General features: G+C 38.7%; 1 protein-coding gene across 3 annotated transcripts in view; it reads left to right on the top strand.

Moving 5' to 3' along the window:
• Positions 1-1,073: 1,073 nt before the first annotated feature.
• The window catches only part of AMMECR1 (AMMECR nuclear protein 1), a 104,915-nt gene continuing 83,401 nt past the window's right edge, over positions 1,074-22,587 (top strand). For all 3 annotated transcript variants that reach the window (XM_064159421.1, XM_064159423.1, XM_064159424.1), the window contains exon 1: positions 1,074-1,256. In XM_064159421.1, coding sequence (XP_064015491.1) covers positions 1,085-1,256 — 172 coding nt within the window. In that variant the 5' untranslated portion in view covers positions 1,074-1,084. The remainder of the gene's footprint in view (positions 1,257-22,587) is intronic.

The following is a 22,587-nucleotide window of genomic DNA, read 5'->3' on the forward strand; positions in this document are numbered from 1 at the left end:
CTCTTTTCTCAGATGCACAATTGCTTCCCAAAGCAGCATCTTTTCATAAACCAGCCCCACGGGGCTCAGATCTAACCTAGTTGTAGTACTTGAAGCTTTCTCTCTTTTCAGTGTCAGCACAAAGCAAGCTGGGGAGTAGGTCCTAGTCCATGCTCTGGCAGCTTTAATACTGTCCTAAATAGGTTACTGAGGGTTACTTTTGGCACTACTTGGGAAACTTAACTGGTGTGAAGCCAATGTACCCAGCCTTGTGCCAACTGCTTCTCAGTCTCTTCTAAATCAGGGAAGTAACATAAAAAAATGCCAAAGACCAAGATGAGGACTGGGGCTAAAGTAGGCTACACTCCAGCAATCTGTGTAAGCACGCAGAATCCAGAATAACCTAGAGTAGTTCTTAAGCTACTGTAATTTCTTCTGGATGCCGTATAGAGACACCAGTGTCTCCTCCAAGGCCGTGTCAAATAGTCTGGCAGTTCTTGATAGTTTGTCCCTAAGGCAATGTTGGCAGAAAATTTCCTAAATTGTCATTTTATCCTTCCTTCCTCAAAACTTCACCTGAAATCCCGTTCACTCTGTGGACCACATATGGCTGAAAGGGGTTTTGAAACCCTACACAAGAGCAAGAGCTTTTCAGAAGTTCAAACTGTGCCATTTCCGAGACCTCAGCAAAACATCGGTTTGCATGACTACTCTGAAATTTAGCAAGTAGGTCACTGCTGCAAAGCATGGTCACTACCTCACAGATCTACAGGTGAAAAGATTTTTTTTTTGGTCCTTCCATCTGCTACTGCAGAATTTTCTTCCGTGCTGAACTCTTAAGGGTTAACTGGCGTTTAGTGGAGGAGGGGGAAATCAGAGGTCAGCTCCCTTTCTGATAGCACTGAACTCACAGTTACTCCTTAAGCATGTGGTTTCATCCTAGGTTCTTCCTGCCAGCAATTTCTCACTTTAATCATACACCCACAGCAACCCAGATCTTTAAATTCAGCAATTCTTTCTCAGGTTTCAGCAAGTCATTGGCAGCCTGAGCTATTTTTGGGATATTTTCTCTACTGCAGATGCAGCTCAGGAAAACGCAGGGAGCATGCTAAAGACCTGCAGCTATTTGCCTTGTACAATTTGCTCATTTCTCTTTATTTCTCTGTTTTCCTGCACTGATCACTTAAAGGACAATCTCTCTTGCAAACAAAATCCCCGGAGCCTGATTAGAGGGACTGAAGGCTCCCAGACACGGATTGCCTGCCAGCCACAGCACGGTAAGGACATGGACACTTTTGGCTAGCCTTTCATTGCAGCTTTTTAAGCTTTGCTGAACGTTTATTTGTGTCCATCACTTCCAAATCAACACTGCTGGCATGGCAGGCAGTCTCCAGCTCCTGGTCTCCATTTTCATTCCCTAAAATCCTCAGCACTTGTAAGTAACACATTTATACTCACCATGTCTTTGTGTGTTCTAGAAATCAATGACTGACACTAATTTTGATCAGTTTCAGGGCTTGGATTTTTTTTTCCTTATATTATAGCATCTTTTGAAGAGCTGTAATTTGTAATCCTGGTTGAAACTGTAGGTATTTCTTTTGCCTGATCTTCCCTATTTTAGGTATATTGTTAGCCTCATTATTTAGCTCAGCAAATTATTCAGATCAGGGAATGTTTTTTTATGTGCAGGAGATGAAAGTATAAGAAAGAAGACCTGTTCCTGCTGATTTACAGCTATATGCACAGCTTGCTTGTCTTGTGTGCGGGCTCTGCTATTTTACCTTTAAGCTGTCACAGAGCAGTGCACTAACACCACAAAGACATATAAAGCGCAAAACCAATGCAGCAGACTGAGCTGTACTCAAAATGAGCAGGTTTTATCATGCAGCTCTTTTGATATATGCTCACAGAAATGCACTGAGTCAGCTGTGCAAGAATGGTGAGATTCCAATTCTATAGGACATACTATTTTACTGAATTACTGTAAAAATAGCTTTAAGATCCTCAGGGACATTTTACTTAGACATACTAACACAAGAAGGTGAACACAGTTCATGTCTAATCAATGTACAGACCAAATTCTGGGAATTTCTAGAGACAGGTATTGGAAAGGGATTCTTTTGGTCCTTTCCTATACTTCAGGCCTTTCAGAAAAGCTGGAATTGTGTTATGTTTTATCCTTTCATGTTCAGTAATAGCTGATTTCAAACAGAGATTGTCCTCAGGCTTAATGAACATCATCCAAATATTTGACTGCAACTTGGTATTTGTTGTCCTGTTAGGAGAGGTTTTAGAAAGCTTGACTTCAGAGTAGAGATAGGGAGGCCCTCAGATAGACTAAGCAATAGAAAGCTACCTGCATCTGCTGTAGCCCCATAATATTTCCTATCAAAATGCTTTGACATGATAGTCTGTAGCAGAAAGAAAAGTTAGCAGAGCCTTTGACACAATATTTCAGGAACTCACTCAAACTTGACCTTCCATTTTTGCAAATGTTTGTTGAGTGGCTTATAAAAGCAGCTGGAAGAATGGGAGAAATGTTATATGTGCCCATGAATGGAATGGTTTTTAAAGTTTAATATTTAGTGTGAGAAGATAATGATATGAAGGCTTACAGTTCAGAGCACTAGTAGCAAAAAGGAAAAACTTCAGATGGTATCAACAGATTTAATCTCAGGCTCTGACTGTGGTATTTTTACTTCTGAAAACCTTTATGATACTGTCTCTGTTGCTTTTGAACATAAGCTGATCTCCGAGTCTGGCTTTCTCCTCCCACTGGTGCATCTCTGCTTCAGTTTCACTGAAGTCACTGCTACTGACTTAGCTTAATGAAAAAGGCTAATCGATGCTTTAGTCCTTACCTCTATCTTTAAACTCAGTCCCAAATGTTAGCAGTCAGCTTGCTGGAGATCTGGAGATTCGACACATACCCTGGAGATTGCAGGAAGAAAGAAATTATTGTAGCTGGATGTGTTTTGCTAAAAGTTAGGAAAGCATTTGATTGTTTATTGCTAACAGAGGAACTAGTATGTCATTAGACAAATTACAAGGCATGCATGGAAATCTAGATCCTGTATGTCTTTCTGTTTCTCCCTCTCAAAAAAAGTTTCTCTCAATTCAAACAGAAACGACTGAAGGGAGTTCTACCAAGAGGACAGGTGTGTGCAGAATTAAGTGTTCTAGGAATTTGGTGAGGTAAAACTCAATACAGTAATACATTCACACATACAACCACCCAAGTGATGCCTGCTTGAGCTCAGTGTAGAAAATGTCATTGCTCAAAATTATTACCAGAGAGGCAATGTGTGTTGTTTCACAATATGTGCAGAAAGGAAATAATCTCAATAATGAAGTATATACTAACTTCTTATATTTGAAATGAACTCCTGTACACAGGAGCTCTCTGGAAGTTGAAAATCCTGGGTTTGTTAGAGAAGGAATATAGACCCTGGGGATTAACAACTCTCCAGATGTTCCCAACTTTGAATACACTCATGCTCATACACTCATACATCTTTGTGTGTGTGTATGTGTGTGCATATACATTAAATCAGCCACACACAAGATATTAAAGATTAACTGACTATAAATGTACTGATCTATAACTCAGCAGCTATGGTGCCAGGCACCCCATAACTCACACCTAATGTTCCTTGCCTAGAGACAAGTACATATAAAGGGCTAATGGCTATCGATAAGAGTAATGGCTTAAGTGAAACACATGCTGACAGACGGTAGAACTTGATGCAGAGTCAGAAAATGAATAAAACCCACAATTATTCCTTCACTTGAACAACCACAGGAGTGGGTGTCTCCAATTTTAACATACTCACATGGCAAATTTACAATAACTAAGTCCCTGTGTGTGAGCCCAGCTATGGTAAAAGCCCACTTACATTCTCTCCACCTGGCTATTTTGTTAGTTTGTTTGTTTGCTCTTTTCAATTTTAGCTTAAATTCAGTTAAAAAAAAAAAGTTTAATTGGCCCTGCACTCCTCTGTAAGCAGCAAGACTGAAAGTGCCTATAGCCTCACTGGCTCTATTGACATGCAGGAACTCACTACACTGCAACAACACGATCAAATGCCTGAGCCCTTCATTAAAATTGAAGGAATGGTTTTATTTTTCCTGGTTGTCCCTTTGCACCAGACTAATTCTATTAAATCCAGTTGAGAGACTGCATTCAAAGAGGAATCCACAAAAAGTGAATAGTACAAGAATTCTCAAGAACTAGGTCTGAATACTAATAATGTCACTGAGTGGGGCTCTGCAACCAAAACCAGACAGATTTTAATGGTGATAAGTTGAGAGGCTGCATTGATCCAGAGGAGGAGTATTGGAAAGTAGAGGAAATATAGTGGAAATTTAAGGCTTATCAGAGGCTGGAGCAAACAGATAAGTGAGCAGCCTAGAGAGGCAAGCTACACAAGCCTGTGAGGACGTAGGCATTGCTTGTCTATCCCAGCAGCTCAGCTTTGTCTTCTCTGTGGCTGCTGACCTCCGCCAGCACTAGCGGTTCCCAGTCTTCTCCCAGGTGGCAGCAGAAGCACGAAAATGATGCTCTGCAGCCCGTTTCCTTCCTGTCCTCCCATGTTCATTTCTTCCCTCTTCAATCCACAGCAGGAGTATGTCTTAGCCTGCTTCTGGCTTTTACTTTAACCTCAGCATCTGCCTTTGCTAACACAGGGAAGTAGAAGGACTGCCTGGGAAGGATGAAACTAAGGTTACAAAGCCCGGACAGCAGGGTGGGAGTGACACAGGAACGGAGATGTAACAGGACATCTTGGGAGGAGTGTGGGAAGAGACAGAGAGACAGCAAAGTGTAAGGACTTTCCACCAACACTTTCTGATGTGATACAGTTCAGAAAAAGACAAATAAATGTTACAGTGTGGCACTAAAGATAAAGACACTACTAGAGACACTGTAGTGCTGATGATTCCCTATTTGGGATTCCCTATTACATACTCTTTGTCCTGCAAGATCAATCTGTATCAGAACAGTGAGCCAGGAATATGAGTGCTAGTCATAAAGATATGATCAGTCCAATTAATTGTTTAAGATATATGACAATGTTTGCCCAAGAACAAGCAGAGAAGTAGGAAAAGACACTGAGCAGTGAGATGGGAGCAAGAATCCTAGAATGTTCAGGTATTTTAAGATGGAGCATGCTCAATACCAAATTTTTTGCAAGTTGGAGCAACACTGTAATCACTCCAGGACTGTTTTCTGGTTGCTGTGATATACGTTAACCAAAGTGAGGAAAGAATCAGTTCCTGGATGTAATGCATGGATGAATAGATAGGTGCTATCATTTACTTTAGCAGATGTTGCTGCTTTTGCCATCATTTCTATTTTTAACTAAGATAACATCAATCAAATAATATCAACCCCTTTAAAACACACAAATGAAACTGCCACACTTTTTTAGAAAAGAATGAATGGAGCAAACTTGGCTCTTGCTGATTTTCTGAAGAATCTAAGAAATCCATTACGATGCTGCACAGATTAGGGTATACTGAATTTATTTTAAGAGTAAACAAGTAACAACAAGTTTTTTTCATGTTAAGATTTATCCTTTTTTTGCTCAAAATCCATTTTAATCTGGTAGTCCAAACCGAGCTGCTCTTACTATGGAGGGCCAGGAAGGATGACAGCATGAGGCTCTTGGTTCCTTTTCCCCAAAAGAAAATGAAACTGAATGCCACAAGGATGTGAGACAGAGAGTACAGTATAGGTCTGGACTGATCTGTTTGACACCAAAGCAACATATTTCATGCACCAAGGCTAAAATTTCTGCCAAAACCATGTTGGAGCACTGTAACTCCACTTCTATACAGATTCTACAACTGCCATGTATATTAGGGTACGTTTTACTTGTACATTTCAGAAGTCTTTTCACAGGCTGTTGTATTATTAAAGAAGACTAAGTAGCCATCAACAGAAATCAGTATTTCTGTTGCAACTAACATTTAGAAATTAATAGCTGTTCTTGTCAAATTTGGTTCTGAAAGAGATCCTTGCAAAATCTAGGACTGAAATTCTATCCCTAGAACCGGAATCAGTCACTGCATTTTCAAGTATTTAAATTCCCTTGAGAAAGGCAGGGAGCTCTCAGAGCAGCAACAGAGGATACGATGTATCAGAAATGTCTTTAAAGGGGACATGTCTGATGCTAAAGAAAACAGAAACAGTTCAACTGCAATCACTCCGTGATTTTACCTTAGCTGCGCTGAATAGAACTAACTCCTTTGGATGAAAATATGGGATTTCTGGCATGTAAGTGACCTAATTTGATGCCAAATTTTTAGCAAAATTTCTGAAGCAGGTAAGCTGGATACTTCAAAATGTTATATAAAGACTGACTTAGCTGAATTGCTTAGTGATTTTCCTTAAACCTAATTGGGAAAATACATCACTGCATTAATTTAATGAATTCATGAATTTCAGTGATAATGCTTTGTAGTCTGCAAGACAGACAGATACAATCCCTGATACCACTTCTGGCTTTCTAGACATTTGCTCCAGTGAAACACAACTGCAACAGACTCCTTAATCTTCCCCACCAAATCTGGCAATGTTTCTTTAGCCAGCACCAGTGGATATTTCTCTAATCTTTCTTATTCTTGACTGACTTTGGGTTTTGTACATGCAATGACCAGGCCAGCAATCATAAGAAGGAGAACCACTAGCAAAGGCACCTAAGGCTAAGTCACAAGGAGTCACTGACACATGCCAGCAGATTCTAACTCCAACTTCTCCTCACTACGCAATAGAATTTCCTCTGCCACGTCCTGTTAGTAGCTGAAGTCACTAACTGTAACTAATGGCAGAAAAGTACATAAACTCAAAGAACACAATACATCAATGCAGCACTGGTCTGCTAAGTGTCAATACTAATTTTAACAAGGACAACAAAAGTGGCAAAATTCAGCTCTCATTAACAATGTCTCCCATTTATCTCTAAATTTTTTATGCTGTGACCATGTCTTTCTTGGCCAGACACAGTATTCAGCTGTCAGTCCTCAAAATCTAAAGGTGCAAAACTAATGGCATCAATCATTTTTCTGTTTGCAAAGGAAAGCCAAAAAGCCTCAGCTGGGAAATAGGAAAGAGATTATTATAATGCGTATGAGAAGGCCTTCAGATAAGACCTTGAACTAGACATATTTATGTCTAAATTTCACCATTTTAGAGTTATACAGAAACAAATGATATTTCATCCTTGCAGAGCAAGCTGACATCACACAGCCCCCAAATTTAGTTCTTTCACACAGTTTGTCTGTGCTAGTGTTATTAATAGGCACACTAAAATGGGAACTTCACCCTGGCTCTGCTTTGACTCATTGAATGGCCTTGGGCATCACATAACCTCTGTCTCCAGTTCTCTATCTGCATAATGCATTTGTCTATCTAGTGACTTTACAGAGTCATGGAGCAAATAAATGAGCAACTTCACAAGAGTTTTTAGGTCACAATACACTGGTTTCCTTTGTAATTCCTGTGCACTTCCATAATATGTTTCCTGAATTTTAACATAAACTTGTCTTTATCACAAAGGCAACCAAACTGTTTAAACAGAAGGAAGGACTGTTTAAAATTGCTTAACTAAGCCTCCTAGGATTAGTACTTTGAAGCAAAAGAATGGAATGGTAGCTAGAGAACAAAGCTTGTAGTCTTATAACCCAAAATATCTTTATCTAATGTTTTTAAGAAAGCTCTTCACTGTCTATGTGAAAAGGGTTAAAGAAGGAATCTTAATTTCTCACTATGCAAAGAAATAACAGATATATGGTTAGTAAAATCTGCACTGTAAAGTATGGGCTGGGCATTTCAGATGGAAGAATCTGTCAACCGATCTCAACTAGCAATGAAAAGAGCTGTATGATTTTGGAATCCAGAGTGGCTCTGAGTGCAAGACTCATTTGACTGCATCAGAGGACATAAATACTCAGTGTAGCTGAGATGACTTGTCCAAAGGTATTTGAGTTAGTTTGATGTTTCTTTTTTTACCCTGTTGTCCATTGAAACAATTCAAATGTTCTCTAGATTTTAACTTCTCTGCTCCAAGTTTGACCCTTTCTGCCTTAAAGAGAAGAAGACCTCTCTTCTCATCAAGGAAGCCCCTGAGGGGAATTTCAAAGCATTGACATGCAATACTCAAATGTTCATTTATTGATAATGGGAACATAAAGTAGATACTAAAATAAATTATGGAGTCATCTGACTTTAGCTTAAAATGCAAACATGGGCAAAGGAAGCACATTCATTATCAAAAGTTGAATAGTTCAACACTGATTATTGCATCAGTGAATGCCAGGAAATAATCTTCAATGCTGCAGCATTACAAAGTCCAGACTTCAGGCTAACTACTGATGCCTCATTATACACAAGTGACTGAATCTTTCAAGGTGATACTCCTGGATGCTTGCTCATCCATCATTGTCATATTTTTAATGACTTGATTTATTCTCTGCTTGGATTAGAGTCCAGCTCGAAATGAACAGACAACAATGTAAAGGAATGTTTATAATCCTGCGTTATGTGAGATGTTGAACAGTATTGCCTTTAACTGGACAGTGAGTTGTTCCTCAGAGTTAGGCCCTCTCAGCTATGCCATCCCAAATCACGGAACTCCAGGCAGCACAGCTCCCAGAGACTGGTAAATGCTGTTCCATTTCTAATTATACCACTGCAGAACAGTAAGGAAAAATAATGTATGACCCAAACAGGGCTGCGCACAGATATATGTACGAATGAAAAACAGATGCCTGATGTTGAAAGTACTTTGTTCACTCCACCAAAAAAATAAATTCAGAGCTCCAGTTTAACTCACAGCTTACGTTCTCATGGAACTTGGCAATAGGACAAAGATAAAAAACTTTAAAGCTGATGTGATCACTAATAATGACATAATTATTATGACATAGCTACAAATTTATGATATATCTAGTCTGACAATGATATTTTTAGGATGCCAGTTCGAATGAGGATGCAAAAACCCAAGGTCTAATTCATTCCCCATGTAAACTGGCAGCGTTCTGATGACTTCGCTGAGAGATTTACTTGTTCACCCCAATTCTGATTTTAGGACTGGAAAAGCTAAAAAATTTTCACTCCAAATCCAAAGCAAGCATCTCTAGGGAGCTGAGGGAAAGGCATGTTTTCACATATCTGCATTTAGACAGAACATTGAGATTTACTGTTGTTGGAGTAACTTACCCATATAAAGAAAAAAAGTTCTTACAAAACATAAAATTAAAAATCCTCAGAGGCAGAGCAGCAAGAGTCAGTCTAAACTATCTATGTGAGTCTTTTATATCCAGATAACCAAACAGCAAGGCTTGAATGTTGCTTAATGGCTGAGCACAAGAAAGTCTAATATACAGCTCCATGGCAAGGGCTCTGAATGTCAGATGGGAAAAGGTACAAATCCTCAGTGAAAAGAGAATGAAAGATAATGAGAAATTTGGGTACACAGAGCTCCCCAACACTAGCTTGACTGGTAGACAGGTTTACTGCAGAGGAAACATTCAGTCACGTAAAGCTGAGGAAAGAACAGAAGTAGTCCTTGCAATAAAGAATAAGAAGAAAGAAAGAACAGGCAGAGCCTTAGAGACATGTAATCTGCTTGGGTTGTGTAAGCAACAGTCATAAATTCAAACATTAAAGAAGAATGAAACACTTCTACTTTTTTTTGTTTTGTGGTGAACAGGATTTTCTTTTCCTTAGGATGCAATCAAGTAAGAGTTCCAAAACAGCAAAATTTCATGAGGAAGGGAAATTTTGAGTTGTGCTATGCAAAATACTTTTTTTAGTGTGTAATTGCAGTAAATCACAGAATGATACTCCACCCTATTGCAACCCAAACTGTGACTGCAATGAATCTAGCAATGTGAAGTAGCCCATGGCACAACCAGAAGTAGTGCAATAGAAAATTCCTGATCCTGGAAAAAAACACTTGAACACAGGCTGAGCTATCTTTATACTTGCTGTACTGAAAAAGTATATACTTAGATATTGGACTGCATTATCTGAGGGATTTTACCACAGAGCAGCTCTATGAAGGGAAAAATGAAAATAACTTAGGCAGCCAAAAGGTCCATTATGTCTGCTCAGAAGACAAAACAGTGAATCTTTTATGATTAGTCCGATAAGCAAAACCACTCGCTTTAGAGTTTATCTATAAATACTGGTTTTTAGATGTGGTTATTGATTTACTATTTAATGATAGTTGGTTAAAAGATGAGTTGCCCAAGATCTGTATCCATCACCACCAAAGGATAAGTGTCCAAGACTTGTGGATAGGTGCTGTCTATCGACTTGGACATATTGCATAAATATTGTAGTTATACGTCAGTGATTCAGTCAAGTCAGAGTGTGCTGCTCAAAACTCTACAAACACTGCACAAGTGAAATCAGTTTTCTTAGAGCAGAGAGCTTGAACAGGAGTTTTGGAACAGCCAGATTACTTTAAATGATGATCACCTCAATTTTCTCCACCGTATCTAAATTTTTGCATCAGAAAACACCCCAAAAACCAAAACGGATGGGCTCCACTGCCTCAGTGGCACTGCAAGTTTCTACCACTAGAGTGTGTCAAGGCATATGTTAGGATAAAACCTCTTTATCCTCAGTATCCTTTAATCCAAACTACTACCAGAGCACTGGACAAAGACAAGCAGCTTTAATGAACAATTCTTCTGATTTCCTGATTGACTGCCAGCACATGTCTTAAAGGTTATACACCGAGAAAAACTCTCACTCCACTAATCTACCTATGCTGGGGATAGGGTTTTCATATGAATTCTGAACAACACTGGCATCCAGAAACAGTCCAGCCAATTTTAAGATCCATTACACTGTGCCTGTGTTTTCAGGTCAATGAAATATCCCTTCCAGGCTAAGACTCTTACTTTGATGCAACACAATAACCCCGGTATTTTGTATTGAAAAGTCAACACACCCAGTCAATGTAAGTAAATCTGTCCTTCCCTACTTCTGTCTCTGCAGTTAAATTTGAGGGGAAAAAACTCACAGACCTATGTAAATCCCAAAAATCTGCTTTTGTGCTGAGAATGGAGATGTTCTGCTGCATTTAAGAAACCAACTTAAAGAGAAACTATAAAAGTTCCTCTCTTTGATAGTAAAAAAAAAAATCAGAACAGTTAAAATTAGAAATGCGTAGGCATAAAGCATTGCCAGTATCAAACAGAATATGTTGAAATGTACACATTTGGGAATGCTAAAAATCAGGTTCTGCCTCCATACTTTACTGAATCAAGGCTTGGCCCCTTCTCCATCTGTAAAACTGCACTGACAGTGCTCCTTTCCTCTCTCTTTTTGCTCTTTTTTGTCTGTTTAGATTGCAAACTCCTTTTAGCTGTTTTAAAGCTAGCACTTAGTAATAGTTTTTCACTGTCCATAATGTCACACTCTTGCTGGAGATTTTAGTTACTAAATCAATTCTAGCAAATTGTTGCTTTAATACATTAAAACAAGCCCCCATACAAAACCTTAATACCCAAACAACTACCATATGACAGACAGGAACTCTACACACAAACTTGTAGTCACACACATGCTCACATATGTGTTCCAAATGCAGGCATATCACCTGAATTCATTATCTACTTCAATTCCCTTATGAAAGTCCTGACAAGCCTTTCTTGGAATCATATCAGCTTCCTGAGCTTCCACAGGTCCACAGTGTTGATGATGATTGAGCAAAACACCTCCTGAAATGCTTAAGGATCCCTCCAAGCCAGTCACATAGGGTCACTACAAATAATGAGAGAACCTCAGATCTGAAGATTTAGCCTTTGAGTTGCCCAGATCAGCCTGAGAAAACTACAGAGTCTGGCTGCTGCCATCTCCTGCTCTGTAACTGTACATGAAAAATATAAATGTCGTATTTATTTGAAATGAACTGGTGGCTGACAAGAGAACAAGGAACAAAGAGAACAGGAACCTGAAAGAGAAGAATAGGAACATGAAGTACGAGTGAAAGATCTGTGATGGATAAGGTCTCTTTTACTCAGTGTACACTGAGCTAATGATGCATTAGGTTGGTATCCCACAATCACACCAGAAGTGAGATACCCTCCTGCTTGCATTTAGCCTGCTGACATTACAAATCCTCGCAGACTACATTTTCATCCCAAAAAACGGGAGCACAGGACAGGCAGTCTGCAGCAAGGTTCAAGGTCTAACACTGATAGAGCACAAGGGAAGAACTACTGTTCTTCCACAGACAGTGGTGTAAGCAAATATCTTTTCACAAGTCATATAAAAATTATCAGGATAGTGTGAAGATGTCATAAATAAAGCTGAGCAAGGGAAGTTTTCTCCAGTTCAATAACCAAAGAGTCAGAAAGAAGCAAGCAGAAAGCATATTTCACAGAGCTCATGCAAATTACTTTTCCCCTACAAAATAAACAGAACTAGTCATTTTACTTTGGGGTAAATCTGAAATACTAGATTTAATTCTAAATAAAATGTTTCATGACATTGCCTTTTAAAATTTGTTTTACTTTTTATTTGTTTAGTCTAATACTGCAGTAGAAAATGGAATTTCAGTTTCAAAAGATGACTTTAAGTGTGTTAAAGTATTTCCTTTTAAAATGAGAGGATGTTTTCACATTTTTCCAGTTATTTCACTCGAAATTCTCTGTCTAGTTCAGCCTAATCTCAAATAAAAAAAGATAAAAATGGCTCCAGTCCTTTCAGACCTCTGTTATTCTAGGCATTTAAAAATCGTTCAAAAAAATGTTTCCAGCTCTATTCACAAATTCAAGCAACATTTTGGCCCTACAGTCTTGGGAAAGGAAATACTCAAAAGCTTTTCTAAAATAGCTTTCTGTTTCCTGACACAGTGTCCCTAACTATTGCTCATCTCCTTGTGCGGTGGTAGCTCTGCCCTCGCCAAGGCACAGTCCCTCATTAAACATTTTCTACAATTAGAGTGTGAAGGCTAGAAAGTGAACTTGCTGCTTTTATAAAGAGGGAAGAACACCCAGGAGAAGGTATTTAAATCACGTCCTGAGGCAGAATGAAGTTGATTTATGTCAGGGATTATTTTTATCTCTCCAGTCAACTAGAAGTTATGCAGCATAGGCACTGACATGCAGCGCTGGTTTGTACCAGGCTCTGACAGTGTTTGGCAATAAAGGGACTTGAACAGCAGGAGGAGCTCTGCCCTTCTGCAGCCCTTCACACAGGCCTTGGGAAGGGTTACCACCACCAAGGCTAACCGCCCAGGAGCTGGCTCTCTGCTCAGGTGGGCACCACATCTATCCAGGTTGCACAGTTTAGGCAGTACAGGACAGACTGCACTTGCAGCTTGCCAGAGGAAGGAAAATGTTTGGTTTGGCTCCTGCATCTACCACTTCACACTTGTCCTGGCATAACGATGATGGAAAAATGGAATGGTTACGGTAGAATTCCATGCTCTGATCTTCACTCTCATACTGCCACTAAATATCTCTAACCCATGCTCAGATCAACCATGCATAGCTGAACTATGAACAACTACAAACTTTCCCCCTTCTTTTTCAGCTGGCTCTGACACGGAAGAATCTATTCTTCCACCCTGAGACCTCAATCCAAAGCCTTTCCACTGATTTCCAAAATCTTTGGATAAAACTCTAAGCAATTATCTTTGCAAAGTAACAACCAAATAGAATCAAAACCCTACAATCATTTCCTCTGGAAAAGGAATGTCCATTTCCTCCATGCTTTGAAAACAGGCAGTGTAGTTACTGAGTGTTTAACATGTAGAGGTATACATGCAGGTGCTTGAAGGAACACGATCTAAGACATTAAACCTCTGCATTTAGTTTTCATAGAGAAGGAAAATCAGTAAAAATCTGCCAGAATGAAAACAGAGAGAAAATGTTTCCAACCAGCCTACTAAAATAAATTACTTGGATTTTAAAATTCTCTTGCAGTGAGTGTTGCACTGCACATTTCCCATCCTTGCAAGCAAGGACAAATTCATTGTAAACTAACATAAACCCACATTCTCCTGTACCACTGGTGAACAGACAGTGATGTGCAAGCCCATAAATAAGACATTCAAATGTGTTCCTAGGTTAAAATATATAATGATATATACAGCTGGATTCTAATCATATAGTGACTATAATTCCTGTATTACAGTGGATAAGGAATTAATTGGATTCTACTCATCCTGTCTGTTGGCTATGAGTAGCATTTTGTGCATTCCCTAGCACTAAGAAAGGGCAACAATCTGGACAAAGAAAGGCTTACAACCAAAGGCCATCGAGTAGCTTGAACTTTATGATGAAGAGGTTTTATCTTTTTTATTCTTTTACATTAGCTAAGTAAAATTACCACTTATTTAAGAGACTTTCTCATCTTTTGAAATAAATACAACTGCAAATCAGTGATGTAACTTGTAAAAGAAAAGGTAATTATAGAAATTGTAGCTAAAAGGAATAGTTCTTAGTATAATAGTGTAATCTCTTTGAAAATTCATGCAGCACATCCTCACAAGAGCTAAGATGTGATTTTACATTATTCAATACGAGTGTAGAGATTGCAGTGGATATGTATGTTTTGCTGAGGGACCTATCTCCCAGTTCTTAGATTTAGATCAGATATATGAGGAAATTCTTCTCCATGAGGTTGGTGAGGCACTGGAACAGGTTGTCCAGAGAAGCTGTGGAGGCTCCAAGTCTGGAAACGTTCAAAGCCAGGTTGGATGGGCCCTTGAGCAACCTGGTCTAGTAGGAGGTGTCCCTGCCCATCGCAGTGGGGTGGAAATAGATGATCTTTAAGGTTCCTTCCAGCCCAAACCAATGATTCTTGACATTTTGAATCAGAGAGTCAAAAGCACTGGGACATAAGATGAGGTGATGAAAAAAAATTAAATTAAAGAAAAAAAACCCATTCTGTACACGTTTTCTGCTAAATATGTGGCACATACACATGATGCTCACAAGCTTTAGGCCTTTCTTGCCATGATTTTTTTTTTTTTTGGTAACTACTTGGAAGTAGAACATAAAGATTAGAACACACATTACAGATTTAGCAAATATATAAATAGCATTCTGCCAACTAAACTCCAAAAATGTATTTGAGACCTAAATTATATTTGGTTTTCTTTATTCCTTGTTCTGAGAGGCATCGTGTATAGTTCCTATTAGATAATGACATCTAATAAGAGCAGATGAAATCTGCACAGCAGTTTGCAAGAAAAGAAACTATTTTTAAATTTCTGTTTCACATAAACAAAGCTGATAATAACAAACCTTCTGGTGAATAAATTATTAGCAATTAGCCTTAATTTGGGTAGTGTATCCTCACAGTGCGTTTCAGGGGTAGACAAATGCAATTTGAGAGAGGTTTGTTCCCTAGCAGTAAAATAACAGGCTAAGGTCACTTTAAACAACTGTTTGAAAAGCAGTGTATTATTAGTATTTCAATCACTGCCAATTGCCTTTACTTGCTATAATTATTGTTTCGTAAGAGTTTGAACAAACATGTTTTGCTGTCTGCTGCAAGACATCATATCACAAATTGAGGTGATGCAGAGTGAGATTTGTCTTACTGTAAGCACATTCTGAAGCCAATACTTTAATCCTAATATAAAATGTTCAAATCTCCTGACAATTATATCTGTTTCCCTTAAAAAATAAAGTAAATCTTGTACAAATTTTTCCCTTCCTACTCAGAGATGGCTGATCCACTGATTCGCTTAGTCAGGACTCATCTATTCCAAGTCTTAATTCCTTTCTAACACTTTTACTTTCCTAATTTTCCAAAAGGAATCTTAGTGACTACAATTGTCTGATTTTGTCAAGTCACCAAGCTTTGTGGAGCGTATTCCCTTTTTCCACAGAAGGCCAATGCAACAGGACACCCTCTTCCACCCAGCAATTTAAAAGCAAACACTGAAATAACTTAACTTGGAATCTAATGTTTTGGTAATGGACAGGAAGCTATCTGATAGTGTTTCTCATGATAACATTTTGCACACTGATACTGGATGATGACCAGCAGTGGCCTTGCTGAGAAAGTATATGGTTGAGATGCTGATGACCAGTGATTATGTGACACTGACCTTAGTGTCTTACCCCATATTTTAAAAGTAGACTACGTTTTGATGTCCTAACTTCTAAGTGGGTATAGTAAGATAACACCATCACATTTTGGTAAGTAGAAAGTACAGACATTTTCCACTGCCATCAGCTGAAGAGCTAGCAAAGCACTTCTGTCCTCATGCACTTGTTTACACTAATAATTACTTCAAATATTGGCAACCATACATATATTGTAACATTAAAGGCTGTATAAACAAGTCACTATCCTCCCAGCAGATGTTAAATGTTTTAAAACAGAAACTTTAGAAGTTTCACAAGAAATGCATTAATAATGTATCAGCTTTGCAAAACAAGCCCCAAACAAATCTCCAAACTTTTAATTATCTTTCTGGGGAGGAAGAAAAAAAAAAGAATATGCATACAAACAGTTATTATTATGCCCTTGTTCTTGGAATCTGTGAATGGATAAACACAGCAGTTCCTACCACTCTCTTCATACATCACAGGTTTCCTGCACTGTCCTCACGGGACCCATTATAACTGAAACTTTGCATTAAGACAGAAGTGTAATCAAACCACATACTTCAGCCAGCAATCCACAGGACTCAGGAAGGAGTTTGTTTCCCTGATGCACCATTATAAACGATGCACCCTGATAAATGATTAGTTTTATCTATTGGATTTAGGCTTGGGCATTTTTCACCTCTCTCTGAAGCATCAGGTCAGACTGAGTTGTCTGGATGCGCATCCAAACTTTTACCCACCAGAGTCAAAGTTAAATCAGATAATGCAAACAGACAGTTAAAATTACAAGCAATGTAATTCAGCAGTGTATAAATCAGATTCTTCCACTATGAAGAACTATGCAACCCCTAAAGCCCACCTGGTGAGTCTTGTTCTGAACCAGAAGGAAATAAGTTTATATTCACCTAACAGTTTCTTAAATAATTCACAAACTTTGTATAGCACAGATGGCTTTCTGGTATTTTGATTTATTTTTCCAAACTATTTAAGTAGAAAAGTATGCTATCATGTTACTGAATTCTGTGTCTGGTGACAGTCAATTTCTAATCTTTGTGACCATGACTGTACAGCACAGCCCTCACCCTCTGCAATCCTGAGACTCTTCTCTCTCTACTTCCTACTCTACATTTGTTTGCTTTTACAGTCCTTTTCCTCAAGTACACCAGCTAAGTTGATCTTACAGTCTACTTCATGATGGACTGCAGCTTTAGATCTCTCACTGATATAGAAGCATGATCACATTTTCCTTCTGATATCAGTATGACAACATAGCTGATGGCAACATAGAGCCTAAGCTGTTGCTAAAGAGAAGAGAACTCAGGAAAACATATTAGCAATGGGACTTTATATGCACACAAGGTCTTGCACACATCTCCTTATCTCTCTACTGGCAAGAGGAATACAGAAGTCACATATGGCATTACCTCTCTATTCCTTAGATAACCAAGAAAAACTACTCATGGGATCAGAATTCATACAAAAAAATCTCAACCTTCTTCACTCCACCCTCATAAAGGCTATCAAATTCACGTGTAAGATTTGGGAAGACAAAAGTTCTACACATCTAGGTCCTGACAGTACTTAAAACAATCTTAATTTGATCTCCTTCTGATCCCTTTTCTGTTTCTGGCCTTGGTGCAGATAGTTCAAAGAAAAGGATTTTCCTTATTCCCCTTCACCTCCTCTGTGTTGTTGTCTGAACTTTGTTCTTGGCATCTCTTACTTCCCTCTCTGCCTGTCAGACAAGGCAATCTTTGCTACCCTTTTTCTCTTAGTGTCACCACAGGACAGAGGTTACAACGCATGGAAGGGCTGTCTCCTGTCAGTCTGTGAGCACTATGCTAATATGACAGCTTGGCAAGTATTTGAGAATGTCACTTCCAGAAAAATAACAGTTCTGAATGTCATAGATACAACCACATAGCCATCAACACAAAAGCCCTGCAATCCAGCTCTAATATATATTTCAAATGAGATGCCCACAGGCACTTATAACATGAGGACATGTCAGTAGCCATATGTGCTGTAATCTTCGTCTTTATACATATGCCCAGCATAATCCTCTCATGCACCATATATCTAATCTTCATTCTCTGCTTTGGAAGCAAGATTAATCTAAAAAATTCACAATTAATTCACAAGCATTAAATAGAATATGAATCTTCATTACTTTGGCTACCAAGCAGTTAAAGAATGTGGCAAATGACCAGATCATCAGTCTGCCATTCAGTTTCAGTAGTATGCTGCACTACCATTTCAGGTCCTTCAAAGCCCTGCAGCTGAACTACAGCGGAGTGTTTAATGTAGAATTTTATCTTTTGGGGGAATGTGTTATTTTTAAATGCTCAATAATTATGAATTCATTTGCCATTCTTTTTATAAGCAGGGGATCATAATGAACTCATCTGTTATTCATGTGAATGTCAAATGTGCTCCCACAGGAGTTTTATTCTAATTCACTATTAGTTAGTGGTCTCATAAAGTAAAACGCTCTCCATTTTTCACTCTGAACATGTAATGCTTAGTAATTGTTCATCAAAGGGCAACTGTAACCTATTTCTTTGATAAGTTTCAGTTCTGATTTAACCGGGTAAAGAACTAGGTATAAAGTAAGGGTAGCTTTAGAAACAGTTATAAGTAGATTTGGTAAGCTCCAAGCCTTCTATTTAAAATGCAATGAACGAGATTATCACGAGCTAGTATTTTAAACTGTAAGCACACATGCTTGCACCTCATGCATCTAAAAACACAAACTGTACCCCAATATGTAATGCCTAATGATAGTTCAATGAAAGACACATCTTCGGTATTCATGAGGTGATCACAGGTTTTCATGCAGCTGTTCTGCTGCAAGAGAAAATGTAGAGGTGTGATACAGGTCACCAAAGGATTTGAATACGATGACATTGGACAGTGGGACTTTGACCTGTGAAAATAAACACAAACCAACCAAAAACTGCACCAGTCCAGGCTGGGAGGGGATCTGCTGGAGAGCAGCCCTGTGGATAGGGACCTAGGAGTGATGGTGGATAACAAGTTAACCATAGGACAGCAATGTACCCCTGTGGCCAAGAAGGCCAATGGGATCCTGGAGTGTATTCAGAAGAGTGTGTCCAGCAGATCAAGGGAGGGTGAGACCTCATTTTGAGTACTGTGTTCAGTTTTGGGCTCCCCAGTTTGAGAGGGACAGGGATCTGTTGGAGAGGGTCCAGCGAAGGGCTAAGAGGATTAGAGGACTAGAACAATGCCTTATGAGGAGAGGCTGAGGGACCTGGGGCTTTTTCATCTGGAGAAGACTAAGAGGGGATTTAATAAATGTTTATAAATATCTGAGGGCAGGGGGTCAGGAGCAGGGGACAGACATGGAGCAATGGATATAAGCTGCACCACAGGGGGTTCCACTTCAACACAACGGGAACTTCTTGACTGTAAGGGTCACAGAACACTGGAACAGGCTCTCCAGAGAGGTTGTGGAGTCTGCTTCTCTAGAGACTTTCAAGGCCTGTCTGGATGTGTTCCTCTATGACCTGAGCTAGACTGTATGGTCCTGCTCTGGCAGGGGTGTTGGACTCAATGATCTCTTTGGGTCCCTTCCAACCCCTGACATTCTGTGATCCTGTAAGAGGAAAACAGAGAATTCGGACTTTGATTTTTTTCTCTGTGTGTGTTGTGATTTTTTCAGAGAGTTAAATACATGGGGGGCATTATTAAGTTACTTTCAAAATTCCTCTAACTCCCTAATCAAAACTGTAAGGACTTAGCTTTACCATGATAGCCCTGAAATATTTCAGTACCAGTTCCTTAGAACTGTGAGGCTGTGTCAGGGTTCTTCTCAAGTATGTCACAGTGACTTTTCCAGTCTTGACATGCCCTTTAGAAATGCTAACCAAAACGAACGAATTATTATAAAGACATATTTCTAAGGGAGATGGTAACAAACCCAGAATCCTATTTGCAGTCAGAACCACTAGATTAATATCACTATAGCTTGGTTTAAAATACACTGGGAAAGGACATTTTTTTCAAGTGAAGTAACAGGAGGATATGTTTTTAACTCAGTAACTTTTTCTCAGCATGGAAATGGTCAGATGCAAGCTTTGATGGTCGCAAATACTTCTATATGTCACAGACTGCAACTTCATGTCTTGTAATTTAAATAATGATCATGTTAAAAACAAAAGGCCTGTCTAACTGCTGCAGTGTCAGATGGGAGGGACTCAGTTATATAGGTATTGCGAAAATAGGGATGCCAGAAATAGTGAATTAAAGGAAGAGTGAAGAAAAAGTCTAATGCTACTGTGCCAAGAACTGAGCAAAACTTTGTTAAAGCTTGCACACTTATCAGTTGCTTTTTACTGAAAATTATTATAATGAGGTTTTTATACATGAAATAACAGCAACCAAAATTATCACCTCCATTGGGCAGTCTGAAGGCCCTTCCCTAGAATGAGAATACAAATCTATGAGATAAGAAAAATAGAAGACATACAGTTTTGTTTACTGAAAATTATGTTACGATGTGTATCTATATCAGTTTCCTTGAAAGCAGAGGAAAGCTCAGGAGACCTAGGAACAGACAAAATATTAACCCATTTACAAGAGAACCCACATGTTTGAAAGGCCTGATTTGGAACTCATCATTTCATAATGGAGAAATTCTATTGACTTCACTGGAGTAATTTGATTTATACATGTCTGAAAGGAGAACTGACTTCTGCAATAGAAAGTCTATTAGAAAATATCATGCCAGAGAACATGAATTCTACAGAAAGGAAGAGATAAAACTAATGAGTAAGTAACTATGAATAAGTGAGGTACTGAATGTTACCAATTCTTACAGATTCTATTTGATTCAGAAACTTGCTGGACTTGAGGTTCAGGCTTATTAGTCTTGTCTAAAGCCTTGAGGATGCAGTGCACATGAGTTGTTTGGCTTTTGCTGCCACACTCAAAAGACAAAAAAATCCAGAAGAATCTGCAGGACTGAACAGGTAAAAGCAGATAGGAGTGAGGGTGAGACGTGACTCCAAAGCACTGTGAGGCGCAGCCTTACTGAGGCTGCACTCACAAAGGGCCGACGATGAAACTAACTGCTGCAATGAGAAGGGTTTTGCTGGGACTCTGCTGGCTTTTCACCACAAAGGGCAACATCTGCTATTAATTAACATTCTATTTATATCTCTAGGCTCTTATAAGACAATGAATGTAGTGCTTTTAGCAGCTAGAGGTTGATAATGCTGAAGCACCATGACCTTTATGGCAATACACTAGCACATGTAATTTTTCCTTTGAGCAGGAAAAGAGAAAGGTAAGTGCAAGAAAGTGGCATAAAGCATGATTTTATAAAGCTAGTCACAGAAAGGAGGATTGACATGACATTCAGGATGACCGCTACAGAGCAGAAGCACTGTAACAGATAAGGTTAAGTAATTTAGGCATTGAGTATAAAGAATGCTAATACTTCTAGGGGAAAAAAAAAACAATACATTTGATAATAATATGTTACATACTGAAGAAGGAGAAGTACTTATGACTGACATGCATTTTTTATAAGTTGCAATAGTCTAATGCAGCTAATGACTGCTCTTTCAAAACAGTAGCCAAAATATTTCATGAGGTATGACTAAAACCACCCAATATAAAGTGATTAGATGGTCCCACCTGGAACGGTGGAAGCAATTTTTGTCTGTCTTAAGATTAACAGGTTCTTTTATAGAAGTGAGTGAGAATGGTAAAGGGCAAGCAGAAGGATTCACTGATTTTTTTTCAGCTCACAAAGGTTAAAGAAAAAAGTTATTCAGTCTTTGGAGAAAAGTGTATCTCACTTCTCTGAAAGGAAGACAGATGCCAGCTTCAACGCTGTCTGAGCAGTGTAAAATACCAGAGCTAGAGAGCATGAACTGAAGTTCAGAACTGATCACTAGAGACATAGAGGTGGAATTCCTTTGCACCAAAAGCTACATAACATGTGCAGAATGACAACAAAAGCAGGAAATATAAGAAATTAAATAATTTCACAAGAAAATTAAATAAGACCTAGAAAAAGGAAGCTCAACACAGTCATATATGTCAAAAGGAAGATGAAAATTTATGCCTGTTAGCTTCCTTACATGGAAGCATTCTGTCATCCTAATCAATTAACATTGCTAACATTCCCCTCTTTGCTGAAATGTCTGCTCCTTGCATTAACTAAAATTACATGAAAATTTAATTTTTGGTATTTTAAAATGAAATAGTAAATCACATGCTGACCACTTGGGATGGTTAAAGATCTAGTGCAATTCTTAGAAACAAACAGGCATGTAATTGCAGTGCCCTGACCAGATTTTAATTCTCAGCAACTGCATACCACCCACATAGCTTACTCATTCCTTTGGAAATTAAGGTTTAATTTTTTTTTCCTAATACACCTCAATTGTTGTGTCCCATTAGATTGTTCATGGGTTTCACTAGGGATTGCTGTACAACTGCACTGGATAAACAGACACCTACATATTCTTCTAAATATATTAACTTCAA

Source organism: Pogoniulus pusillus, chromosome 19, assembly GCF_015220805.1.
Source record: "Pogoniulus pusillus isolate bPogPus1 chromosome 19, bPogPus1.pri, whole genome shotgun sequence".
NCBI lineage: Eukaryota > Metazoa > Chordata > Aves > Piciformes > Lybiidae > Pogoniulus > Pogoniulus pusillus.